The sequence below is a fragment of the Heterodontus francisci genome, chromosome 2, assembly GCF_036365525.1.
Source record: "Heterodontus francisci isolate sHetFra1 chromosome 2, sHetFra1.hap1, whole genome shotgun sequence".
Classification (NCBI taxonomy): Eukaryota; Metazoa; Chordata; class Chondrichthyes; order Heterodontiformes; family Heterodontidae; genus Heterodontus; species Heterodontus francisci.
In genome coordinates this window covers 210,403,197-210,429,309 of record NC_090372.1, presented here as the reverse complement: position 1 = coordinate 210,429,309, position 26,113 = coordinate 210,403,197, and the positions used below count along the sequence as shown (strand labels likewise).

The following is a 26,113-nucleotide window of genomic DNA, read 5'->3' as shown; positions in this document are numbered from 1 at the left end:
CCAATTCTAGAGTGGCAGACTGAAGAGTGCAGGAGGGCATGCCAGGAACAGCAACAGGCATACCTCAAAATAAAATGTCAGCCTGTGATTTTTAACCTCGCTCCCTGACTACTTCGCTCTGCTGCACAGTCCCCAAACTTCTTTAGTTATGTGCTTCTCACCTCAGGGCTCCTGAACAACCTGTCACCTACTTGCTGTTCTTATGTCATAGCTTGATTTTTTTTTTGTTGATTTGTTCTCTCTGCCTCTCACAGACTCTCTCTGCCGCTCACAGACTCTCTCTGCCTCTCTATACCTCCCACAGACTCTCTCTGCCTCTCTATACCTCCCACAGACTCTTTCTGCCTCTTTCTGCCTCTCACAGACTCTCTCTGCCTCTCTATACCTCCCACAGACTCTCTCTGCCTCTCTATACCTCCCACAGACTCTCTCTGCCTCTCTATACCTCCCACAGACTCTCTCTGCCTCTCTATACCTTCCACAGACTCTCTCTGCCTCTCTATACCTCCCACAGACTCTCTCTGCCTCTCTATACCTCCCACAGACTCTCTCTGCCTCTCTATACCTCCCACAGACTCTCTCTGCCTCTCTATACCTTCCACAGACTCTCTCTGCCTCTCTATACCTCCCACAGACTCTCTCTGCCTCTCTATACCTCCCACAGACTCTCTCTGCCTCTTTCTGCCTCCTACAGACTCTCTCTGCCTCTCTATACCTCCCATAGACTCTCTCTGCCTCTCTATACCTCCCACAGACTCTCTCTGCCTCTTTCTGCCTCCTACAGACTCTCTCTGCCTCTCTATACCTCCCACAGACTCTCTCTGCCTCTCTATACCTCCCACAGACTCTTTCTGCCTCTTTCTGTCTCTCACAGACTCTCTCTGCCTCTCTATACCTCCCACAGACTCTCTCTGCCTCTTTCTGCCTCCCACATACTCTCCCTGCCTCTCTATACCTCCCACAGACTCTCTCTGCCTCTCTATACCTCCCAAAGACTCTTTCTGCCTCCCACAGACTCTCTCTGCCTCTCGATACCTCCCACAGACTCTCTCTGCCTCTCTATACCTCCCACAGACTCTCTCTGCCTCTTTCTGCCTCCCACAGACTCTCTCTGCCTCTCTATACCTCCCACAGACTCTCTCTGCCTCTCTATACCTCTCACAGACTCTCTCTGCCTCTCTATACCTCCCACAGACTCTCTCTGCCTCTCTATACCTCCCACAGACTCTCTCTGCCTCTTTCTGCCTCCTACAGACACTCTCTGCCTCTCTATACCTCCCACAGACTCTCTCTGCCTCTCTATACCTCCCACAGACTCTTTCTGCCACTCTATACCTCCCACAGACTCTTTCTGCCTCTTTCTGCCTCCCACAGACTCTCACTGCCTCTCTATACCTCCCACAGACTCTCTCTGCCTCTCTATACCTCCCACAGACTCTCTTTGGCTCTCTATACCTCCCACAGACTCTCTCTGCCTCTCTATACCTCCCACAGACTCTCTCTGCCTCTTTCTGCCTCCCACAGACTCTCTCTGCCTCTCTATACCTCCCACAGACTCTCTCTGCCTCTCTATACCTCTCACAGACTCTCTCTGCCTCTCTATACCTCCCACAGACTCTCTCTGCCTCTCTATACCTCCCACAGACTCTCTCTGCCTCTTTCTGCCTCCTACAGACTCTCTCTGCCTCTCTATACCTCCCACAGACTCTCTCTGCCTCTCTATACCTCCCACAGACTCTTTCTGCCACTCTATACCTCCCACAGACTCTTTCTGCCTCTTTCTGCCTCCCACAGACTCTCACTGCCTCTCTATACCTCCCACAGACTCTCTCTGCCTCTCTATACCTCCCACAGACTCTCTTTGGCTCTCTATACCTCCCACAGACTCTCTCTGCCTCTCTATACCTCCCACAGACTCTCTCTGCCTCTTTCTGCCTCCTACAGACTCTCTCTGCCTCTCTATACCTCCCACAGACTCTCTCTGCCTCTCTATACCTCCCACAGACTCTCTCTGCCTCTTTCTGCCTCCCACATACTCTCCCTGCCTCTCTATACCTCCCACAGACTCTCTCTGCCTCTCTATACCTCCCAAAGACTCTTTCTGCCTCCCACAGACTCTCTCTGCCTCTCGATACCTCCCACAGACTCTCTCTGCCTCTCTATACCTCCCACAGACTCTCTCTGCCTCTTTCTGCCTCCCACAGACTCTCTCTGCCTCTCTATACCTCCCACAGACTCTCTCTGCCTCTCTATACCTCTCACAGACTCTCTCTGCCTCTCTATACCTCCCACAGACTCTCTCTGCCTCTCTATACCTCCCACAGACTCTCTCTGCCTCTTTCTGCCTCCTACAGACACTCTCTGCCTCTCTATACCTCCCACAGACTCTCTCTGCCTCTCTATACCTCCCACAGACTCTTTCTGCCACTCTATACCTCCCACAGACTCTTTCTGCCTCTTTCTGCCTCCCACAGACTCTCACTGCCTCTCTATACCTCCCACAGACTCTCTCTGCCTCTCTATACCTCCCACAGACTCTCTTTGGCTCTCTATACCTCCCACAGACTCTCTCTGCCTCTCTATACCTCCCACAGACTCTCTCTGCCTCTTTCTGCCTCCCACAGACTCTCTCTGCCTCTCTATACCTCCCACAGACTCTCTCTGCCTCTCTATACCTCTCACAGACTCTCTCTGCCTCTCTATACCTCCCACAGACTCTCTCTGCCTCTCTATACCTCCCACAGACTCTCTCTGCCTCTTTCTGCCTCCTACAGACTCTCTCTGCCTCTCTATACCTCCCACAGACTCTCTCTGCCTCTCTATACCTCCCACAGACTCTTTCTGCCACTCTATACCTCCCACAGACTCTTTCTGCCTCTTTCTGCCTCCCACAGACTCTCACTGCCTCTCTATACCTCCCACAGACTCTCTCTGCCTCTCTATACCTCCCACAGACTCTCTTTGGCTCTCTATACCTCCCACAGACTCTCTCTGCCTCTCTATACCTCCCACAGACTCTCTCTGCCTCTTTCTGCCTCCCACAGACTCTCTCTGCCTCTCTATACCTCCCACAGACTCTCTCTGCCTCTCTATACCTCTCACAGACTCTCTCTGCCTCTCTATACCTCCCACAGACTCTCTCTGCCTCTCTATACCTCCCACAGACTCTCTCTGCCTCTTTCTGCCTCCTACAGACTCTCTCTGCCTCTCTATACCTCCCACAGACTCTCTCTGCCTCTCTATACCTCCCACAGACTCTCTCTGCCTCTTTCTGCCTCCCACAGACTCTCTCTGCCTCTCTATACCTCCCACAGACTCTTTCTGCCACTCTATACCTCCCACAGACTCTTTCTGCCTCTTTCTGCCTCCCACAGACTCTCACTGCCTCTCTATACCTCCCACAGACTCTCTCTGCCTCTCTATACCTCCCACAGACTCTCTTTGGCTCTCTATACCTCCCACAGACTCTCTCTGCCTCTTTCTGCCTCCCACAGACTCTCTCTGCCCCTCTATACCTCCCACAGACTCTCTCTGCCTCTCTATACCTCCCACAGACTCTCTCTGCCCCTCTATACCTCCCACAGACTCTCTCTGCCCCTCTATACCTCCCACAGACTCTCTCTGCCCCTCTATACCTCCCACAGACTCTCTCTGCCTCCCACCGACTTCCACAGACTCTCTTTGCCTCCCACTGTCTCCCACAGACTCTCTCTGCCTCCCACCGACTCCCACAGACTCTCTTTGCCTCCCACTGTCTCCCAGAGACTCTCTCTGCCTCCCACCGACTCCCACAGGCTTTCCCTGCCTCTCTCTGCCTCCCACAGACTCTCTCTGCCTCCCACAGACTCTTCCTGCCTCTCTCTGCCTCCCACAGACTCTCTCTGCCTCCCACTGTCTCCCACAGACTCTCTCTGCCTCCCACAGACTCTACCTGCCTCTCTCTGCCTCCCACAGACTCTCTCTGCCTTCCACTGTCTCCCACAGACTCTCTCTGCCTCCCACAGACTCTCTCTGCTTCCCACCGACTCTCACAAACTCTCTCTGCCTCCCACTGTCTCCCACAGACTCTCTCTGCCTCCCACAGACTCTTCCTGCTCCCACTGTCTCCCACAGACTCTCTCTGCCTCCCACAGACTCTTCCTGCCTCTCTCTGCCTCCCACAGACTCCCACAGACTCTCTCTGCCTCCCACTGTCTCCCACAGACTCTCTCTGTCTCCCACAGACTCTCTCTGCCTCCCACTGTCTCCCACAGACTCTCTCTGCCTCCCACAGACTCTTCCTGCCTCTCTCTGCCTCCCACAGACTCTCTCTGCCTCCCACTGACTCCCACAGACACTCTCTGTCTCCCACAGACTCTGCCTCCCACTGTCTCCCACAGACTCTGTCTGCCTCCCACTGGCTCTCCCTGTCTCCCACCAACTCCCACAGACTCTCCCTGCCTCCCAGTGACTCCAACAGGCTCACTCTGCCTCCCGCAGACTCTCTCTGTCTCCCACTATCTCCCACAGACTCTCTCTGCCTCCCGCAGACTCTCTTTGTCTCCCACTGTCTCCCACAGACTCTCCCCACCTCCCACCGACTCCCACAGACTCTCTCTGTCTCCCACTGTCTCCCACAGACTCTCTCTGCCTCCCGCAGACTCTCTTTGTCTCCCACTGTCTCCCACAGACTCTCCCTACCTCCCACCGACTCTCACTGACTCTCCCTGCCTCCCACCTACTCCCACAGTCTCTCTCTGCCTCTCACAGTCTCCCACAGGCCCTCCTTGCCTCCCACTGACCCCAGTGACTCGCTCTCCCTGCCTCTCCCTGCCTCTCCCTGACTCCCACTGACTCGCTCTCCCTGCCTCCCACTGACTCGCTCTCCCTGCCTCCCACTGCCTCCCACTGACTCGCTCTCCTTGACTCCCACAGACTCGCTCTCCCTGCCTCGCACTGACTCCCACATGCTCTCTTGCTCTCTTTCTCGCTCCTGCTGACTCTCCCTCCATGGCACTGTTTTCCCTCAGGCTCTCTCTCCCTTCCCAAAGAAATAGTTTCTATTTACCCTATCAAATCCTTTAATCATGTTAAACACCTCGATTAGATCACTCTTTAATCTTCTATACGCAAAGCAACACAAGCCTGGTCTATAAACCTGTCCTCATAATGTAACCCTTTTAGCCCTGGTTATACAAAAAGCAAACATTCCTTTAACAGAGATTCACTTAATAAGCAAAAAGCAGAAGTTAATATTACTACTATAGTAAAGGACTTCAAGACAGTCTAATTAACCCTTTCCTAACTATACTTATGAGGAAAGATTTGTTGGGACTATTTCCACTGGAGCAGAGTAGGTTAAGAGGGGATTTAATTGAGGTTTTAAAATGACAATAGGTTTTAAGAGAGTGAATGGAGAAACAGGGTTTCATCTGGTTGGGCGTTAACTACCCAGGTCTCAACAATTTACATTCTTCACGAAAAGGAATAAAATCAGTGGTTAGGAGAAATATTTTTGTTTGAGGGTTGTTGGAACTGGAATGCTTTTCCACTGGGAAAGGTTGAGGAAGAGACCATCACACCTTTTAAAGGAAAATTGGATAAGTATTTGAAGCAGAGGAAGATAAAAGCTAGGAGGAGAGAAGGATTCATTTTGTGGTGCTCTAGCAACAAGCCAACAACAACGTAATCCACCAAATAACCTCTGTCTGTGGAGTAAGCTTCTGTAGTTTTATGGTTCTAAACTGATTGTAATTAAAGTGTACAGGGAAAGAGAGAGGACCGAACTTGGAGTGTTCCTTCTGGAAGTAAGTCTTGTCTTTGAAGACTGGTGATTTATATTCAAGATAATCACAAAAGTGAGAACGTGCAGGTTGTAAGGGTGTTGTCCCTATCTCTCACTGGTTCTACGTGTCTGTCTTTCTCTAAGTGTCTTGGCGGATCATCGCTCACTGACAGTTGAGTGAGATGCAATGGTCCAGCAAAGTAAGAGAAGCAATTGCACACAATTACTTGTGAGTTGAAGGACTGGCAGGAATTAATGGATATCGCACTCTCTATCAAACAGTGAATGGAATGATCTAAATGCACAAGAATGTTTAATTCTGAATTTCCTGTTCGAATTTATGAAGCACTGAATTTTTGATTCTGAGCATCCTGCAGTTGACATACTGACTTACATGTTATCACCCAGACGGCCAGACACATTTTGGATTACAATATTTGTGCTCTGATTACCTCTTTCTAATTCCGTCCACTGTCTCTGGTTTTGCCCACTGTTGGGGAAGCTTCTCCCGCTCTCGTGCACATCCTTCATTACTTCTTAAAAAGACGCAATTTACTCTTCTAAAGCGCCTTCCACATCTCAAAGTGCTTTACAGCCAATGAAGTACTTTTGCAGTGCGGTCGCTGTTGCAATGTAGGAAACGCAACAGCCAATTTGCACACAGGAAGCTCCCATTAACAGCAATGAGGTAATGACCAGGCAATCTATTTTTTTTTAGTGATATGGGGATGAATATTGCTCAGGATACCAAGGAGAAACTCCTGTGCTCTTCTTCAAAATAGTGCCATGGGATCTTTTAAATTCATCGGAGAAGGCAGATGGGGGCCTCAGTTTAACATCTCATCGGAAAGACAGCACTCCCTCAGTATTTGCATTGGGCAACCCCTCGAGATTATGTGCTCAAGTCTCTGGAATAAGGATTGAGCCCAGAACCTTCTGACTCAGAGGTGACAGTACTACCCACTGTGCTATGGCTAACAGTGCAACAGGTACTGTCTCCCCTCTGGGTAAATGTATTGCCTATTGTGGTTCTAACTCATGAGATCTTCTCAGCTGGCGCTGTGTTTGCTGGTCACAGTCCGGAAAGCAGCACAGGTTCTATATTTTACTGGATTACCTGTGGTCTGGGGACCCATACATATATGCAACATGGAATGAGGCCATTCAGCCCAACCAGTTCATGTCGGCCCTTACCCTCCACGCGAGCACACAGTTCGATTAAAGAAAAAAGAAAAAGCTTGCATTTCTATAGCGCCTTTCGTGATCTCAGGCATGTCCCAAAGCGCTTTACTGCCACTGAAATACTTTTTGAAATGTGGGGACTCTGGTAAAGTAGAAAATGCAGCAGCCAATTTGCGCACAGCAAGCTCCCACAAACAGCACTGTGATAATGACCAGATAATCTGGGATTTTTTATAATGATGTTGGTGGATGGATAAATATGGACATTTACCCTCCCTGTTCCCATATCCGTTATTCTTCATCCATGTAACTGCTGCTCCTGATAGTTATCCAGAGAAGGCAGGATCGGGTTTGGATGTGATATCCCCCACGGTTCAATTGCTTATCAACTCTCACTGTCTAAACTGGTGCATGAAGACAATATTCACTTGGGTGAGAGGGTGGACAGTGCCAGCACCTACAGAACTTAACAGCAACTCGAGGAGAAAACGAGAAACGAGAAAACAATTTTAGAAGGTTCGCTGAGAGCCAGAACCACATGTCCTGCCATCCCATAATGTGTGTGAGATTAGAATCATAGAATCATAGAAATCATAGAATCATAGAAAGTTTAAGGCACAGAAAGAGGCCACTTGCTGCTGGCCGAGAAATGACCTACCTATTCTAATCCCACCTTCCAGCATTTGGTCTGTAGCCCTGCAGATTACAGCACTTGAGGTGCATATGCAGACTCCTTTCGAATGAGTTGAGGGTTTCTGCCTCAACTACCCTTTCTAGGCAGCGAGTTCCAGACCCCCACCACCCTCTGGCTGAAAATGTATTTTCTCATCTCCCCTCTAATTTTTCTACCAATCACTTCCTGCCACTGAGTCAATTTTGTATCTGCCTTGCTGCATTTCTTTGGATCCCATGGGACTTTATTAGATCTTTGAAATGGAGTGAATGAAGAGCTATAGCTGTGTTCGAACAGGAGAACAGAAATAGGCCATTCGGCCCCTTGAGCCCATTCCGCCATTCAATTAGATCATGGCTGATCTGTACCAAAGTTCTATCCACCCAACTTGCCTCCCTTTCCCTTAATACCCTTCCCTAACAAAAATCTGACAGTCTTACTTTTGAAATTGTCAATTGTTCTGGCCGCTGCATATATGCTAGCCTCCGTATATGCTAATCCTGAAAGCATTTCGTGTTCATGGCAAGCAATTTGTCCTCAGAATATTAACAAGCACACACAATCTCGTATCTGTGCTTCCTGTAATTTATTATGTCAATGGGACTACATACATCTGGGTCCAGTCAAACTAGAACCATAGAAAAATAGAACAATAGAAAAATTACGGCACAGAAGGAGGCCATTCAGCCCATCGTGTCTGCCGGCCGACAAAACTAGCTGCCCAATCTAATCCCACCTTCTAGCACCTGGTCCATAGCCTCGCAGGTTCCAGCACTTCAGTTGCATGTCAAACTCTGGAGGGAGGAGGTGTTTAAGTCACGATGCTTCTGCTATCGTACTGTGTGTGGGTCAGGTTCAATTAACCTGCTGTCAACTTCTTTTTTGTACGTTTGTAAATGATCTGGTTCTTTCAATGGTGAATTATTCTGACGTTTTGGAAATTTCCATCACCAAAAGTCTCTTTGGCCTTGAGCTTTTACTTCTTATAACTTGCAGCCTCGTAACTCTCCAGCTGTCAGTCTGTATGGTCCATGATAGGGTGGGCTCTGAATACCTGTGGGAATTTACTTCAGCAAGTCGTTACTTTCCGTTCTGTCAGCTGGCCTGTCTCGCGTCTCGAGTTTTGTTTATTTTTTTATATATGCACACCTGGACTGAAAGATATTTCAGTCCCCTCGATTTGCCCATCTGTGGACTTGAAAGGAAACCGAGTTTGGGATAGATAATGCAGGCAACAGGAACACATGTTTATTGATGTTACGGGATTGCGATCGATCCCTATTCATTCACTGGTACTCTAGGGATGAAAGTGGGCAACATTGAACCTTTTCCATCTTTGCATGTGCTGGAAGCACCAACGAAAATTAAGACTTGCATTTATATAGCACCTTTCTCGACCACAGCACGTCCCAAAGGGCTTTATAAATCAATGAAGTACTTTTGAAGTGTAGTCACTGTTGTAATGTAGGAAACACAGCAGCAACTTTGCACACAACAAGCTCCCACTAACTACAGTGTGATAACGGCCAGATAATCTGTTATATTGATATTGATATTGGTTGAGGGATAAATATTGGTGAGAACTCTTCCAATAGTGGAATCTTTTACATCCACTTGATAGGAAAACCCTCAGTTTAACATTTCAGCAGAAAGAGTATGTTTTCACATAAACTAATTCGATGCGACATTACATTATTTGTGTGGACTTTAGTATCTATAAACTTTTCAAAAAGTTGCTGTACACACTCCCTCGACTGCACTGTGCCAACCTGCATTATGTGTTCAAGTCTCTGGAGTTGGTCTTGAACCCACAACTGCCTCTCTTAGAGGCAAGAGTGCTACCCATGACTAACTGTTGCCAAGGTATATATTAGAATAGTTTCAGTACATTTTACCAAGTGCTAGATGCAACATGATCCTAATTCAGTCCTAATTTCTATGCCTGAAGATGCAGTGTTTTGGAACAGTCTTCAAATAGGACCAGCAGACAGAGTTGCTACAACAGAACCATAGAAGCTTACAATGTAAAACGAGGCCATTCAGCCCATTGTATCTCTACCAGCTTTTTGCTAGAGCAATCCAAAACTAATTTACAGCCCTGCTATCTCCCCATAGCCTTGTATCTTGCTGGTAAAAGTACACTCTCTAATTTTAATAGTCTTTCTATAATGCCATACCCAAAACTGTAACTGTGGTCTAACCATTGCCTGACACAAATTTATCATCACCTCTTTGCTCTTGTACTTGAGGCCCCTGTTTATAAAATCCAAAATGCTATTGTATAAAATAGTGATTAAACCTAAAATGCTGTTGTGTGTTCAATTTGGGTTACTGAATTATGTAAGGATGTGGCTGACCCTGAGTTGGAATATGGGGAATAAACTGTGCGTTGAAAGGAGAGATTTAGACAGTTGGGCTTGGCTTATGTGGAAGGTCAACTGATGTTTCCAAGAGTATGAAAGAAATTGTCAAAGCTGCTGGAGGCAAGTTATTGAATTGGAGACTGTTATGACACAGAAACAGGCCATTCAGCCCCACAGGTCTGTACCTATCTTTTTCTCCACATGAACCAATTGGTCTAATCCCACACTTCTGCTTGAATTATCATCTTTTTCAAACAGGCATCTAATGGAAAGAATTTATGGAATCTGTCACAATAAAATTGTGGTAGAGAATTCCACATTCTAACCACCCTCTGTGCTAGTCTTTCTAACCTCCAGCCCTATGAGTGTTTTCTGAATACTATACATTGGTGCCCTCACAGTAATTTCTCACCAGCCAATGAAACAGTCTATCACTATTTGCCTCAAAATAACCCATTGTACCTAGCAGACCTCTATAAGGTCACCTTGATCTTCACAACTCCCGTGGAAAGTCCACCCGATTTTAACTCTGTCTAACTGAATGGGTTTTGAGTTAGTTAAAATCTCATTATGTCTATAGTCATAGCTGTAACTCCTCATCCCTGGCAACATCTTCTTGAGGCTGTGCTGCCATTTTTTCCATTATTTCTTATGACTACATAGCAACCAGCGCTGGCACGATGGGCCGAATGGCCACCTTCTGTGCCGTAACAACTCCATGAAATTCTGTGAAACATAGAAACAGGTGTAGGCCATTCAATCCCTCGAGCCTGTTCCACCAGGAATTGCTTTACTCCAATTGCAACCTCTGGGCTTGTAAACTTTACCTCCTTTTTTTAGTATCCCATACCTCCAGATGCAAAACCAAGGTCTCTATTTGCCTATTTCTGGCCATATCTAACTTAAGCTGAAAGATAGAGAAAACAGTTTGCATTTACACAGAGCCTTAAATGTCCCCAGGACACCCCGAGGTGCTTTACAGTCAATGAAGTACTTCAGAAGGGTCATTGTTTTAACACAGCAGTCAATTTGTGAACAGCAAGCTCTCACAAAAAGCAATGAAATCCTGACCAGACACTGTTTCTTTGTGATGTTGGTTGAGCGATCCATATTGGTCAGGACACGAGGGAGAACTCCGCTGCTCTTCTTTAAATAGTGCTATGGGATCTTTTACATCCACCTAAGAGGGCAAACGGGACCTTGGTTTAAGGTACCATCCGAAAGACTGCACCTTCCAGAGTGAAGAGCTGCCTCAGTACCTGCCATATTTAATAATCCATTCACTGTGAGGGAAGGGGTCCAAATACCAGGGGGAGCAAACTGAAGGTTAGGAGTAGAAAGCAAAGGCATACTGAGCATGCCCATGTAAAGGGCAGCGGAGGAGTTAGCAGCAAGGGAACTGCATAGTAGGGGAAGGGAGTAGGGTAATATTCATGAAGTTTAGAGAGAGAAAAGATCAAGAGACAAGGTTGAGTAGGTGGAAATGTTCAAACAAAAAGGATGGGATTATTTACCTTTCCCTTAAAATCCTGAACTACTTATGTTCTAATGTAAGATACTATATGCCGCCATTTAATGCACGGGTTAGACATTGAGTTTAAGTGTGTATAAAACAATTGAACAGCAAACACGATACTGTATTTCTGACTCTTGTTGTTTTGTGGCCTATTGGAAAAAGCCGAACATTATTATATCTTTTTTTTTCTCTCTCATTCCTTGTTTCCATTCATCGTGATTTTTTCCCCCCATTTTTCTCAGTCTCTGATACTATCTTCTGTAAATAAACTAAATAAAAACTTTGTCGTGTTTGACAGCTGTGTGCAGAAATGCTACTGTAAGCCTCAGAGAGTTAACCAGCATGTTTGCAAGATGTCAGAACTATCCACCATTACCCTGTAAGTGAAAGTGAAACCTTCCTCCCTCCCCACTGAACTGATGTCTGTTGTGAAAGCATGCGTGGAATATTTGCAACGTTTACCTCTGTGTTTCTGGAAGAAATTAATACTCAAACTTCTGTCCAGTAGGGCGATATAGAAAAAGAAAAGATGGGGCAACAGTCAGTGGCCAATATTGGCCTTTCAAAGAGATTAGAACTGTGAGGTAGTGTCCAGAAGTTCACTTACTGCGGGACGCCATTTGTTCTGACAGAGAGGATCTACCCTGCTTAGATAAGAGAATAATTGAGATTATTGTTGATTTCACAATTATACTGAACAAACATTATTAATTCAACATGATGCCTGAATGCTGTATCATCAAGCAATGTTACACCCAGCTGCTTAAGTTTACTGTTGAGTTTGGATTAATGGTGTTTGAATGAAATGGCTTTGAGCCATCATCTGATTGAGTGGTTGGCTGCACTTACAATGCTGATATATAAGAGCCTCATGCAAATTGTCGGGAAGAGAAATGAGGGAACTTGCATTTATATAGCACCCTTCACAACTTCTGGATGTCCCAAAGCACTTCACAACCAATGAGGTACTTTTGAAGTGTAATCACTGCTGTAATTTAGGAAGAGGAACAGCTAATATTTGCACAGTAAGCTACCAAAAACAGCAATGAGATAAATTACCAGATAATCTGTTTTAGAGGTGTTTTTTGAGGAAACTGGGGAGAACTCCCCCACTGTTCTTAGAAATAGTGCCATGGTGTTTTTTTATGTCCTCCTGCGAGGGTAGGTGGTGCCTTGGTATAATGTCTCATCCAAAAGATGGCACCTTTGCCAGTGCAGCATTCCCTCGGTACTGCACTGGGAGTGTCAACCTATGTGCTCATGTACCTGGAGTAGGGCTTAACCTCATAACCTTGTTGTTCAAAGGCAAGCAAGTTACCACTGAGCCAGGTGCAGCTATGAGTACTACAAAACCTTGCCTTAATGTGAAGGTTTGGTTTAGATCGATTGATTAATTCATCGAAACAACCCAATCCCAATGGATGCAATGTGAGAATTGGAATCAAATTCTTTGTCTTATATTTATGAAGAATGGTGAAACACAACTCATTCAGACATTTAACTCCAACTTGAATTGATGGAAATTTGTTGGCCCTGGTATCAAAAGTATCTAAGGCCAGCCCAAAGGTGGGCCTCGGGCTTCATTAATATTAATTAGATGGTCTGCCTCGACGGGCAGCTCGCCTGTTTGAACAAATGAAGATTTGGCTGGCTGCCTCGCCGACAGCAGGCCAGAGGTAAGTCCCAGGCAGGGGAGTGGGAATGGGGAATGGAGCAACAAAAAGAGGGATAAGGGTGGGGAGGGCGATCGGGATACTGTGGAACTGGGGCAGGTGGCTGCTGACAAAACCTGAGCGGAGCAGGCTCTCATTGGACTGCTCATTGGGGGAACAGTTTCCAGGAGGGAGCTTCATAAAGAGCAAATTCCTCTAGGAGGGACTGAGTGCCAGTTTAACATACTTGTGTGGCCCAATGCCTATTTTAGCCAAATACCCAGGATGCCTAATGAATGGGCCTAATGAACTTAGCTATGGCCCAAAAATACGGGCAGGATGTACATGGGCCATCCCACTGCTAAATTTACCCTAACCCCGAACCTAACACACACCTATTTTTACCTCTAAAACTCTATTACAAACCATTGAATGAAGAATCAAGTTTTATGTATTCCTACCCACGATTACTACTGACCAATAAAAAATAATTGGTCCCTCAACAAGTTCCAAACTCCGAATGTGAGCTCTACAGAAACTTGTGAGTGTTTGTTTAGGATTACAACCGTGCTGCAAGATGGTGGAATCCCTGTCGAAAGATATCTGCATGGGACAGTGAAATCCCACTCTCTTTATAGGAACATAGGAGCAGGAGGAGACATTTCAGCACATTGATCCTGTTCTGTTTAGATCACGGCTGATCCGAATCTGAAGTCCACATACCCACCCTTACTCCAAAAACCCCTCAAACCTTTGCCTGACAAAAATCTATCGATCTCAATCTTGAAAGTTCCGCTTGACCCTCAACATCCACAGCCTTTTGAGGAAGAGAATTCCAAAATTCCAGTTCCATTTCTGTGAAAACTTGTTTGCTGATTTCAGTTCTAAGTGGCTTGGCTCCAATCTTAAGAATATATCCATCTTGATCTTAATTGTCCCACCAAAGGTAATAGTTTCTCTCTTGGTGTCCTATTGAATCCCTTTCTCATTTTAAACACCTGGATTAGCTCATCCCTTCTAAATTCAAGGGAATACAAGCTACATTTAAGCAGCCTGTACTCATAGTTTAACCCTCAAAGCCCTGATAACCATTCTGGTTAATCTTTCCTGGACTCCATCAGGGCCCATATATCTCCACAGATGCTGCTGTATTATCTTGTCAATGTGTTGTTAGTAACAAGTGAAGAGAGCGGACTCAGATCAAATTAAAAGGGGTTTATTTACAGGGGTCCCTTTACTAGGGTATCGACATGAACACTGAGCAGCACGAAGTACAGACTTGTGACATCACATCCTGTGATGATGCTTAAGGCCTATATACATAATCTACCCAGCAACAGCTTCTGTACATTTACTACATCTCCCCCACAAGTCTCTGACTTCACTCACCAGGTCTGTAACACTGGGGTTTTCCCGACTCTGCCATCGTCCGCGTTCTTCTTTCACTTGTTTGGGGAATTGAGTCTTTCAGTTCTTCTTCCTCACTTTCCTGTGTGTGAGTGGAACTATCGGATGACTCGTGTTCTCTGTCACCGCTGGGTTCTGTTGTTGGTTATGTCACCAGCTCATCATCTGTCTGGTAGCTGATTCTCTTGATCTTTCATCAATTCTTTATTTGGATGTGCCAGTACCAAAGATCTTCTATTCCTCTTTATCCATCCTTGGTTGTCTGGATGGTGTATGATTGAGGATATGGAGATTTGTTTACCATTTCCCATATCCACCCTGGTCTTTGACCAAAAGTCTCTTGGTCGTAGGTCTGTTTGGTTCTTTGCTCTGTAATGCCTATCATGATTCTCCATTTTAAATGATCTTTCTTTCTCTTCTCTGTCCTTCACCCTTTCTCAGTCCTCAGAACTGACTCGTGGCTGAAGGTTACTTGGGAGGGTGGGTAGATGTGTCCTCAATCTCCTCCCCATTAGCAACTCACATGGAGCCAGCCCGTTTTGGAGTGGTGTTGATCGATAGTTTAACAATGTTGGCTGAAAATCCTCATTCTTCTTCATGGTGCGAACACCTCTCTCTGCTTCTCCATCACCCTGGGGGTATCTCGGTGAACTCCTAACACGGGCAAATCCATACGTTTCTGCAAACTGCTAGAATGCCTCATCCGCGAATTGTGGATCAGAGTTCACTATGTCTGGAATGCACGTGTGGCGAAAATCTCTTTCAGTGACTTTATTATAGCTTCAGAACTGTGGCCATGTATTGGTTTGACTTCAACCCATTGAGAGTAATAATCTGCTACAATGAGGAAAATCTTCCCTCTGTATTCAAAGATATCCATTCCTAGGTCTCCCATGGCCTGGACAGAAATGAGGATGACATCAGTGGCTCTCTGGAGTCCTGTCTGGTAGCACATGTAATGCAATTGGACATCATGTCTTCAGTCTCCTTGGCAACCACCAGCCACCATACTGAGTTCCTAGCTCTTGCTCAGCACTTGGTGATTCCTAAGTGCCCTTGGTGTAGTTTCTCTAAGACATCTAATCTTAAAGTCCTAGGAATAATTAGTCTTTCACCATGGACTAGTAAGTCATCCACAATAGTAAGATGGCTTCGTTATTCATAATATTTCCCCAGGATTGGGTTATTTGGCATTTATTCTGGTCAATCTTCTTGGCAGAACCGTCTTACATTTTCGCAGACTTCGACCTCTTTCTAATTTGCTGTAACCTTTGTGCAGTTGACGGCAAATCTTCGGTAACAGCTAAAGCAAAGATTTCCACTTCCTCCAAGAATGAGACATCTCCCAGTTCAAATAGATCACTTGATGCTCTTGATAACATGTCAACTGTCACCTGATGTTTTCCTGAGACATATTCAGTTGTGTCATATCCCATAAGTCGTAGTCGAATTCTCTGTACCCTTGGGGGTAATTTTGCTAACTCTTTGGAATTAAGTAACCTTACTAGTGGCGTGTGGTCAGTTTCGATCTTGACCTTGAGGCTCAGTAAATAGTCCGAAAATTTTTTGCACGCTACTTATGCTTCCTTTTCAATCATTGCATACCTTCATTCTGTCTGTGACAGCGAACGAGAAGCAAAGTCCACCGGCCTGTGTCGTCCATCATTTTGAACCTGGAACAGGACTGCACCTAATCCTGTTGATGATGTGTCTGCTGCAATAATGGTCATTAGCTCTGGATCGGAATGTGCCAAAACCTCTGGCGACGTCAACATTTCTTTTATCCTCTCAAAAGAGTCTTTCTGGCCGCCTCCCCAGCACCAGGCATTGCTGTTCTTTAGCAGTTGTCATAGAGACTCGTTAACAGTACTAGATTTGGTAAAAATTGCCCTACCTGGTTAACCATACCCATGAATCGCTGTAGATCTGTGAACTGGGAAATCTTGATTGCCTTCGTCTTCTGTGGATCGATTGTGATTCCAGATCCAGCAATTATGTGGCCAAGGAACCTCACTGTTGACTGTGAGAATACACACATGCGGCCATGTGAGCCGCATGGAAGATGGCAGGATCCCCAAAGACACATTGTACAGCGAGCTCGCCACTGGTATCAGACCCACCGGCCGTCCATGTCTCTGCTTTAAAGACGTCTGCAAACGCGACATGAAGTCCTGTGACGTTGATCACAAGTCGTGGGAGTCAGTTGCCAGCGTTCGCCAGAGCTGGCAGGCAGCCATAAAGGCGGGGCTAAAGTGTGGCGAGTCGAAGAGACTTAGCAGTTGGCAGGAAAAAAGACAGAGGCGCAAGGGGAGAGCCAACTGTGTAACAGCCCCGACAAACAATTTTATCTGCAGCGCCTGTGGAAGAGTCTGTCACTCTAGAATTGGCCTTTATAGCCACTCCAGGCGCTTCTCCACACACCACTGACCACCTCCAGGCGCGTATCCATTGTCTCTCGAGATAAGGAGGCCAAAGAAGAATTTAATGTGGGACGTGACACTAGTAATCTGTGTAATTCTGCTCTTACCCTTGTGTCGTGCTCTTCTTGGTTTGCTCCATGAATCAGAACATCATCCATGTGGCAGATAATTCCCTCCAGGCCTTCTCGGATTGTTGACATCATCTGCTGGAATATCTCTGGTGCCAGTACAATACCGAATAGCATCTGTTGAAGTAGAATCTACCGAAAGGCGTGATAAAAGTGGTCAACAATTTAGACTCCTCATCTAAAGCTAGCTGCCAGAATCCGCTATTTACATCCAACTTTGTGAATATGGAGCTTTTTCCCAATTTGGCAAGGCTGTCGTCGACTGACGCCATTGGATGAATTTTCCTCTCTACCACTTTATTGAGTTGGGTAAGGTCCACACAAATCCTAATAGACCTGTCTAGTTTCCTTACTGGGACCATCTCAGACCACCACCCAGTGGGTTTTGTCACTGTGGAGATAACTCTTTGGTTTAGCAAGGCATCAATCTCTTTCTTCATCTTTTCTAGGAGTGAGTGTGGGACCTTTCTCGGTGTGTATATTTATGGTAATATGGTACTCCGTCTTTAATTTCCCTAAGCCCTCAAATAGTTTGGAGAATTCTGCTATAAAATTACTAAACTGACTCTCCTGTCCCTTAATCTCTTCCACCCTGCATACCAGTTCGAATGCAAGGCACACTTTTTTTAACTAAGGAGTGAATAGGCTTGGCTCCGAATGATACACAGGCTTCCCAGGATCATGTTGTTTTTGTATGATAAGGTTTTCTGTATTCCACCCAGAACCTTCAGCTGGATTCCACCTGGCCCGTATAATTTTTTGATAGTTGCTCAGCCCGGGAAGCTGAATGTTTCTGGTGCCCTTTTCTCTTGCACCAGAAACATTCAGCTTCCCGGGCTGAGCAATTTTCCCCACAGGTGCTGCTCCCGGCCACACCTACTGCAATTCCGTATTGTTGCCTGTAGGTGTCTTTCCCGCCTCTCGGGCTTGCTGGCACCATTTCTCTCTGTTTTATCAATGGGCCCGACTAATTCCAGAACTTTCGAGCCGGACTCTTCTGATCCCCCCGAACTCGTAGCCGATTACTCTTTCATACTTCTACCTGCCTGCTTAATAAAATGGCTTTTTTGAAAGTCAGATCTTCCTTTGACTGAAGCTGGTCTGACAGCACTACGTCTATAACCCCGACTGCTATCCTGTCCTGATTCAGTTCCTCTCGCAGACTCCCGTAGTCGCAATCCTCCGCTACTTTATACAAATTATTAATAAACAAATCGATACTTCCACTGACTTTCTGAGTGCATCTGTTGAACTTAACTCGCTCGATGATTACATTTTTTCTGACCCGAAAGTATCCAGTGCTTTAACCACCTCGCCGTATGGGATTTATTTTTCGTCGATCCCCAGGGTAGTCTGGAACTCATCCGCGCTGTCTCCCACCACATAAAGCAAAACACTGACCTGCTCTTTGTCGGACTATGCTGTTAAACCTGATGTGGAATGGTATGTATCAAACCTCCGAATCCACCTCAGCCACACTTCAGCCTGTTTGGGCTGCAGCTTTCGCTCGAGCTATCTGATAATGGAATCGATTTTTCCATGTTTCTTCAAAGTCTTCAATCTCTTCTGCTTTTATGCTGGGAAAGTTGTTTTTACCGCTGCCACCATGTAATATCTTGTCAATGTGCTATTAGTATCAAATGAAGAGAGCAGACTCTGGTCAAATTAACAGGAGTTTATTTATAGGGGTTCCATTTACTAGGGTATCTACATAAACACTGAGCAGCACCGAGTACAGACTCGTGACATCACATCCTGTGATGATTAAGGTCGATATACATAATCCACCCAGCAACAGTTTACGTACATTATACTGCAGCTGCCTGACCTGCCTGGAATTTCCACCATTTTCCCGTTCTATAATCCCTCGTGCAGTTTAATGCCCAAAACTGAACGCAGTATCCAGATGTGATTTAAGAGCTCTGTACAACTGAAGCATAACTACCTCCCCTTTGAAATTTAACTCCCTTGACATGAAGGCCAACATTAGAAACATCGTCCGGAATTTAATGTTGAGGTGACCCCTCCGGAATTTAATGTTGACCCCTCCGCCGGACGTCCCACCTCCAAGAGCTGCTGGCCAATCAGAGGGCCGGCAGCTCTTCAGTCCGAACAGTGCCATAAGGAGCAGTGGTCAGAAGAGGAGTATTGACGTTGGCCTCTGAAAAGCTATGTGGGGTCGGGCTGCTCCGGGGACAGTCGGCTAGGCCTAGTCAAGGATTGGGGTGGTGGGGGGGGTGTCGGAGCGGAGGAGTGTCGTGGTCAGAGCGTAGGGTGAGGGTTGGTTGTCTCTGCAGGGGCAGCCCGTGCTGCTGGTGGTGGGGGGGGGGGGGTCCCTCTATAGGGCACAGGGTTCTTGATCAGGAGGGTACCCCCCACCCCAGGTCACAAGGAGGTCACCAGGTATTCATGGGTGGCCTCCTCAGGTACTGAGGTGCCCATCAGCTGCTGGTAAAATACTGGCGGTGATGGCAAGAAGCACTTAAGTGGCCATTAATTGCCCACTTAAGGGCCTCAAAAGGCCCAAAGACGGGCAGGCCACCTGCCCCCTCCCCTGTCACTGGTGAAATACCAGCTGGGGGCAGGTAGACGATGGGTATGGCGCTCCCGCCAGCCCACTGGATTTTATGCCCCTCCCCCGCCACCTCCTAGCCCGCTCCCAGGGCAGTGTTAAATTCCAGCTATAGAAACTTTCATGGCACAGAACGAGGCCATTAGGCCCATCGTGACCACACTTGCCGAAAAAGAGCTATGCAGCCTTATCCCACCTTCCAGCTCTTTTAAATGCGATGAGGGTTTCTGCCTCTACCACCCTTTCCGGCAGTGAGTTCCAGACTCCCACCACCCTCTGGGTGAAAAATATTCCTCCTCAACTTCCCTCTAATCTTTCCAATTACTTTAAATCTGTGCCCCACCCATGACCTTGGCATTATTAGCACAATCGATTACCCTTTTTTTGATCACTCTTTGTTCCTGTACTCTTGCTTTAAGTGATTTGTGTACATGAACACCCAAATCTCTTCGCTCCTCCACAGCTCCTTCTCTCCCACCGATGAGAAAATATGCTGAATTGTCTCTCTCAAATCCAAAGCAGATAGCACATTTGTCAACTTTGCACATAGATTTACCCACTCACTTAGACAGTCTATGTCCCTTTGTAACTTCCTCCTCCCAACTGACTGCCAACTTGGATACACAATGATCTACTTCATTGCTGTATATATAGTGGTAAAGCTGAGGCCGCAGCACAGATCGTTAGGGAACACCACTGGTCACATCTCGCCAATCTGAAAACAAACCCTTTATTCTCACTCTCTGTGACCTCTAACAACAATGCATTTATATAGCATCTTTAATGTAGTAAAACGTCCCAAGGCACTTCACAGGATCATTGTCAAACAACATTTATCACATCAAGCCACATAAGGAGATATTAGGGCAGATGACCAAAAGCTTGGTCAAAGAGACATGTTTCAAGGAACATCTTAAAGGAGACGCGAGCTAGAGAATGGGTGGCTTTTAGGAAGGGAATTTCAGAGCTTTGGGCCCAGTCAGCTGAAGCCAATGGTAAAGTGATTAAAATCAGGGATACTCAAGAGGCCAGAATTGAAGGAGTGTGGATATCTCGGAGAGTTGTGGGGCTGGAGGAGATTTCAAAGATAGGGAGGGGTGAGACCATGCAAGGATTTGAAAACAAAGATGAGAATTTTAAAATCAAAGTGTTGCTTGATCAGCAGCTGATGTAAGCCAGCGAGCACAAGGGGTAATGTGTGAATGGGACTTGGTGCAAGTTAAGTCATGGGCAGCAGAGTTTAGGACGACCTCACGTTTACGGAGGGTTGAATGTGGGAGACCAGCCAGGAATGTGTTAGAATAGCCAAGTGTACAGGTAACACAGGTATGAATGAGGGTTTCAGCAGCAGATGAGCTGATGCAGGGATGAGTTGGGAGATGTTCCTGCACCATCCCGCAGGGTTACCTCGAACATTTACTCATAATCTTTTATGTGGTACCTTATCAAATGCCTTCTGGAAGCCCTTATCGAGAAAATTCATCGCCATTCCCCTATCCGCAATGCTAGTGAACTCTTCAAAAAATTCCAGCTGATTTGGTCACAAATCCATGCTGACTCCCCTTTATCAGCTGATACTTGTTCAAGTGCTCAGTCCCCCTGTTTCTGGCAATAGATTCTAGTAACCGCTCCACAATTAATATTAAACTATAGTTTTCTGCTTTCTATGCCTTTAGTTATGGAGAAGCATTTGCAACTTTTCATTCCAAAGACACAATTCTTGAATCTAGCGAGCTTTGGAAAACATATGACTAACCCATCTGCAATTTCCCTCACCTGTTTAATACACTGGTGTGGATGCCATCACTTGCTATCTCCACTCCATTTCCTTTCATCTGTATTGGATTTGCAGGGGAGAAAGAGTTAGCCTGTCTGACAGTTTTTCTTCCAAAACACCTTGAGCCTGGCATTCTGTGCCTCCTGGCTGCTCCAGCTCACCAGGCAGAAGCTTACCTCTGTAGTCCGATGCAGAAACCAATTGTGACCTTCTTTCCTTTAAACAAGACTAGGTACTTTCTCCTGCCAACATTGCTCACTGCCAAGAGCTTCCTCATGGTAGTAATTCTGTCGTATTTGATTCTCTTTTGAACTTGGTATGTCAGAATAAGCAAGATTTTGTATGGCACCTATCATAATCTCAGGACATCCCAAAGTGCCTTACAGCCTATAACATACGGTCACTGTTATAATGTAGAAAACCGGGCAGCCAATTTGCACGCAGCAAGGTCCCACAAACAGCAATGTGTGGATGTTGGTTGAAGGATAAATATTGCCCTAGGACACTGGGCAGAGCACCCTCCCGCCCCCAACCTTTCTTCAAAATAGCTCCCATGGATCTTCTGCATCCACTTGAGGGAGTAGAAAGGGCCTTGATTTAACACTGCATCCACAGAATAGCATCTCCATCAGCTCAGTGCTACAGTGTCAGCTTAAATTGTTTGAAGTCACTGGAGGGGAGTGAATCTACAACTTTCTGAGTTTGAGATGAGACTGCTACCCACTGAGCCACAGAGATGAGCAACCCAGTAGCTGGCCCTGTGTAAGATTCGGTTTAGTCTCTCTCCTTCTTCAACTTCACCTATCAATCACATGGTTAGACATCTCAATCGAATCTAATCCTGCCCGCAGTTGAAGTTCATGCTGATGCAGTTTCCATATTGGGTGGAAGTCACTGCCGAGCGATTAAGAACAGGAACACTGGCTAATATATTTTCTTCAGTACGGGGATGCTGAGGAAAATTCTCATATTGCAGGCCTGGTTGAAAACAGCAGCAAGAGACTGGACATCGAACACGAGACCTTCCCGGCTTGTATAACTGTACCGTACTGGGCCATGTGTTCACCCAGTCAGGGGGCTAAAGATGAGTCAGCATGGATTTATTACACAGAGACCTCACCTACTAAATTTATAGGCAATTTTGGCAGAAGTGAGAGAGCTAGTTGACAGGGAAAGTTCTACAGATGCGATATATTTAGATATCAGCCAGGTTCTTGATTGTGTCGTATTTTCTCTCTGTTTAAGACTTCAATAAAAAAGGCCAAGGATCAAGCAAGATGCTGTAGTTATTTTCTAAATAATTTTATTGGACACTCAAACAGGGTAGTTTTGACCAGAAAGAAACCAATAGCTTCTCATACAACTTTCCTAGCAAGCGCAACTCGAGAACGAAGGAGTGATCAGGTCCTTTGTCTTGGGAGACCAGGAGGTGCCACTCTGATGGCTTCTTGTTCAAATGTCCTACATGGTTCTCCTGAAAAATCACTTTGATCCTGGGTTTTAGGCCTTCACCTGTTGCTAGGTAGAACAGGCTGGTGATTCTCCTCTCTCTCTGTCCTGGTTCAACACACAGCAGTCATATCTTTGACCTTTGTTTATCTTTCACTGTTAGCAGTCAATGTCCTTTGAAAGTGCATAGTCTTCCTCAAGGCAGCTTGGAGCAACAGCAAGCCCATCATGCACTCTGCTTTTGGCTAAGATGGCAGTTGTGCGTTCTTTCCTTTGGCTGTTCATAATTTTGATTACATTCTGATCTTTTATCGAGTTCCATCTTTCAATCGTCCTTAAAATGAAGGCACCAAATGCCTATAGTTCAAGAGTCCAAAATCCTTCAATAGTATAGCACACTGGCGATTACTGCACAAGATAGAAAGGTGTGTAATAGGATGTGAAGCTTCTGAGGTGGATTCAAAATCGGGTGGATGGGAGAAAGCAAAGGCAGGTGTGAGTTTGTTGATAGAAATATCATTGGGTTTCATGGAGAAAAGAAAATGTTCAAAACAGAGCCACTATTGGACACATTTAACTTGGTTGTATTAGGAGTTGAAGATGACACATTCAGGGCTTCAGAAGTAATAATTGATCCAACAAGAGAGAATCTAACCATCTCTCTTTAACGTTCAATGGCATTACCATCTCTGAATTCCCCACTATCAACATCCTGGGGGTGACCATTGACCAGAAACTGAAATGGACCAGCCACATAAATGCTGTAGCTACAAGAGCTGGTCAGAGGCTAGGAATCCTGTGGTGAGTAACTCATCTCCTGACTCCCCAAAGCCTGTCCACCATCTACAAGGCACAAATCAGGAGTGTGATGGAATACTCTCTACTTGCCTGGATGAGTGCAGCTCCAACAACACTACAGAAGATCGATTCCATCCAGGACAAAGCAGCCCGCTTGATTGGCACTCCATTTACCACCTTCAACATACCAACCTCAACCACCGGTGCACAGTGGCAGCAGTGTGTACCATATATAAGATTCACTGCAGCAAATCGCCAAGGCTTCTTTTTCAGCACTTTCAAACTGGTGACCTCTACCACCTAGAAGGACAAGGGCAGCAAATGCATGGGAACACCACCACCTGCAAGTTCCCCTACAAGCCACACACCATCCTGACTTGGAATTATATCACCGTTCCTTCACTGTCACTGAGTCAAAATTGTGGAACTCCCTTTCTAACAGTACTGTTAGTGTACCTACACCCCAAGATCTGCAGCAGTTCAAGAAAACAGCTCACCGCCACTTTCTTGAGGACAATTAGGGATGGGCAATAAATGCTGGCCTAGCCAGCGATGCCCACATCCCATGAATGAATAAATAAAAAACCTCCAGACTCCCCTAGCAGGCCTCACATCTTCAACCCTCTGTAAACTTGAGCTCAGCCAAAACTGACCATTCCCTAACTCACACCAAGGCCCATTTACCCATCACCTCTTTGCTCACTGACCTCCATTAGCTCCTGCTCTGGCATTACCACAATCTTAAAATTCTCATCCTTGTTTTCAAATCCTTCCATGGTCTTGCCCCTCCCTATCTCTCTAACTTTCTCCAGCCCTACTACCCTGTGAGATCTCTGAGCTTCTCCATCACTGGCATCTTGCACATCTTTGTTTCTAATTGCTCTGCCATTAGCAGCTGTGCTTTCTGCCGTCTAGTCCCTAAACCCTTTCTACCTCTTTCTCCTCATTTTAGATGCTCCGTAAAACCTGCCTCTGACCAAGCTATTGATTGCCTGTCCTGTCTCCTGCTTTGGCTTGATGTCAACTTTTGTCTGATTATGCTCCTGTGCAGCACCTTGAAATGAGTTGTGATGTTAAAGGTGCTATATAAATATAAGTTTGTGTTGTTGTTGTTATTGAAGGTCCAACAGTTTTCCATTGCCGCTAACAAAATTGCATTCTCACACGCAAGATGATCTTATTAACTTTTTGCTAATATCGGAGAAACCTGCTTTTACTGAAAAGAGCAATATTAGGCCCCTTGCATAACCCAGCACCATGTCGGAAATTGAGCAAAACATTACAATACTGCAAATAATCTTACTGTACTGATTAAAGAGCATGTCAGCTTTGTCCTGTGATGAATATTAAGGGTCTGGACTGGTTTAGGCTATGGCTCAAGGTGGTATAATTCCTAAACCTGGCAATTTCTTAATCCTGGTTGTTTTTTCTTGCTGAAGTAGTGGACAATATAGGCCCAAGCTGAGCCTGTCTTGAGCTTGGCTTCAGCTACAGCTTCAGGTCCAATTCAGATGAATTAAACTCAAAATCACGATGCTTACTTCATGTATCTCACTCTCATGCAGGTCTTCAAAGGCCAATCTTTTCAATGGCAGAAACCCAACTTTGTAGACTATATCTTATTGCAAATCATACTTTAACCTGTGGCATATGATATACCTTGATGCCTCTGACCAGCCAAGGTGTCAGCTGTGGCTCAGTGTCATGCTTTACCTCTGAATGAGAAGATTGTGGATTCAAGCCCCAGTTGAGAGCTTTGAGCATGCAATCTGGGCTGGCACTTTTGAAAGTGCTGTCTTATGAATGAGACAGTTAACCAAGGCTGGCCTGTGGCACTATTTGAAGAAGAGATTTTCCAGGGATGAGGGATTGCAGTTAGATACGTAGACTGGAGAAGATGGGGTTGTTCTCCTTACAGCAGAGAAGGCTAAGGGGAGAATTAATAGAGGTCTTTAAGATCATGAAGAGTTTAGAAAGAGTAAATAAAGAGAAACTGTTTCCAATGGCTAAAGGGTTGATAACTAGAGAGCACAGATTGGCAAAAGAACCAGAGGGAAAAGCTTTTTAATGCAACCAATGGTTAGGATTTGAAATGCACTGCCTGATAAGGTGAACAGATTCAACAGTAGCCTTCAAAAGGGAATTAGATAGATCACTCGAAGGAGAGAAAACAATTACAGAAGTATAGGACAAAAGCAGGAGATTGGGATTGTCGGCTCTTCAAAAGAGCCGACATAGAATCAATGGGCCGAATAGCCTGTTTCTGTCCTGAACTATTCTATGACTCTAATCTAGAACAGTAACACCTCACTAATAGCAGTAGTCATAGAGTCATAGAGTTATACAGCACAGAAACAGGCCCTTCAGCCCATCGTGTCTGTGCCGGCCATCCAGCACCCAAATATTTTAATC

The 26,113-nt window shown here is 45.8% G+C and overlaps 1 protein-coding gene across 1 annotated transcript in view; it reads left to right on the top strand.

The window, feature by feature from the left end:
• The window catches only part of LOC137381049 (pituitary adenylate cyclase-activating polypeptide type I receptor-like), a 114,417-nt gene that overhangs the window by 84,214 nt on the left and 4,090 nt on the right, over nt 1-26,113 (top strand). The window contains exon 12 of the mRNA XM_068053445.1: nt 11,797-11,877. Coding sequence (XP_067909546.1) covers nt 11,797-11,877 — 81 coding nt within the window. The remainder of the gene's footprint in view (nt 1-11,796; nt 11,878-26,113) is intronic.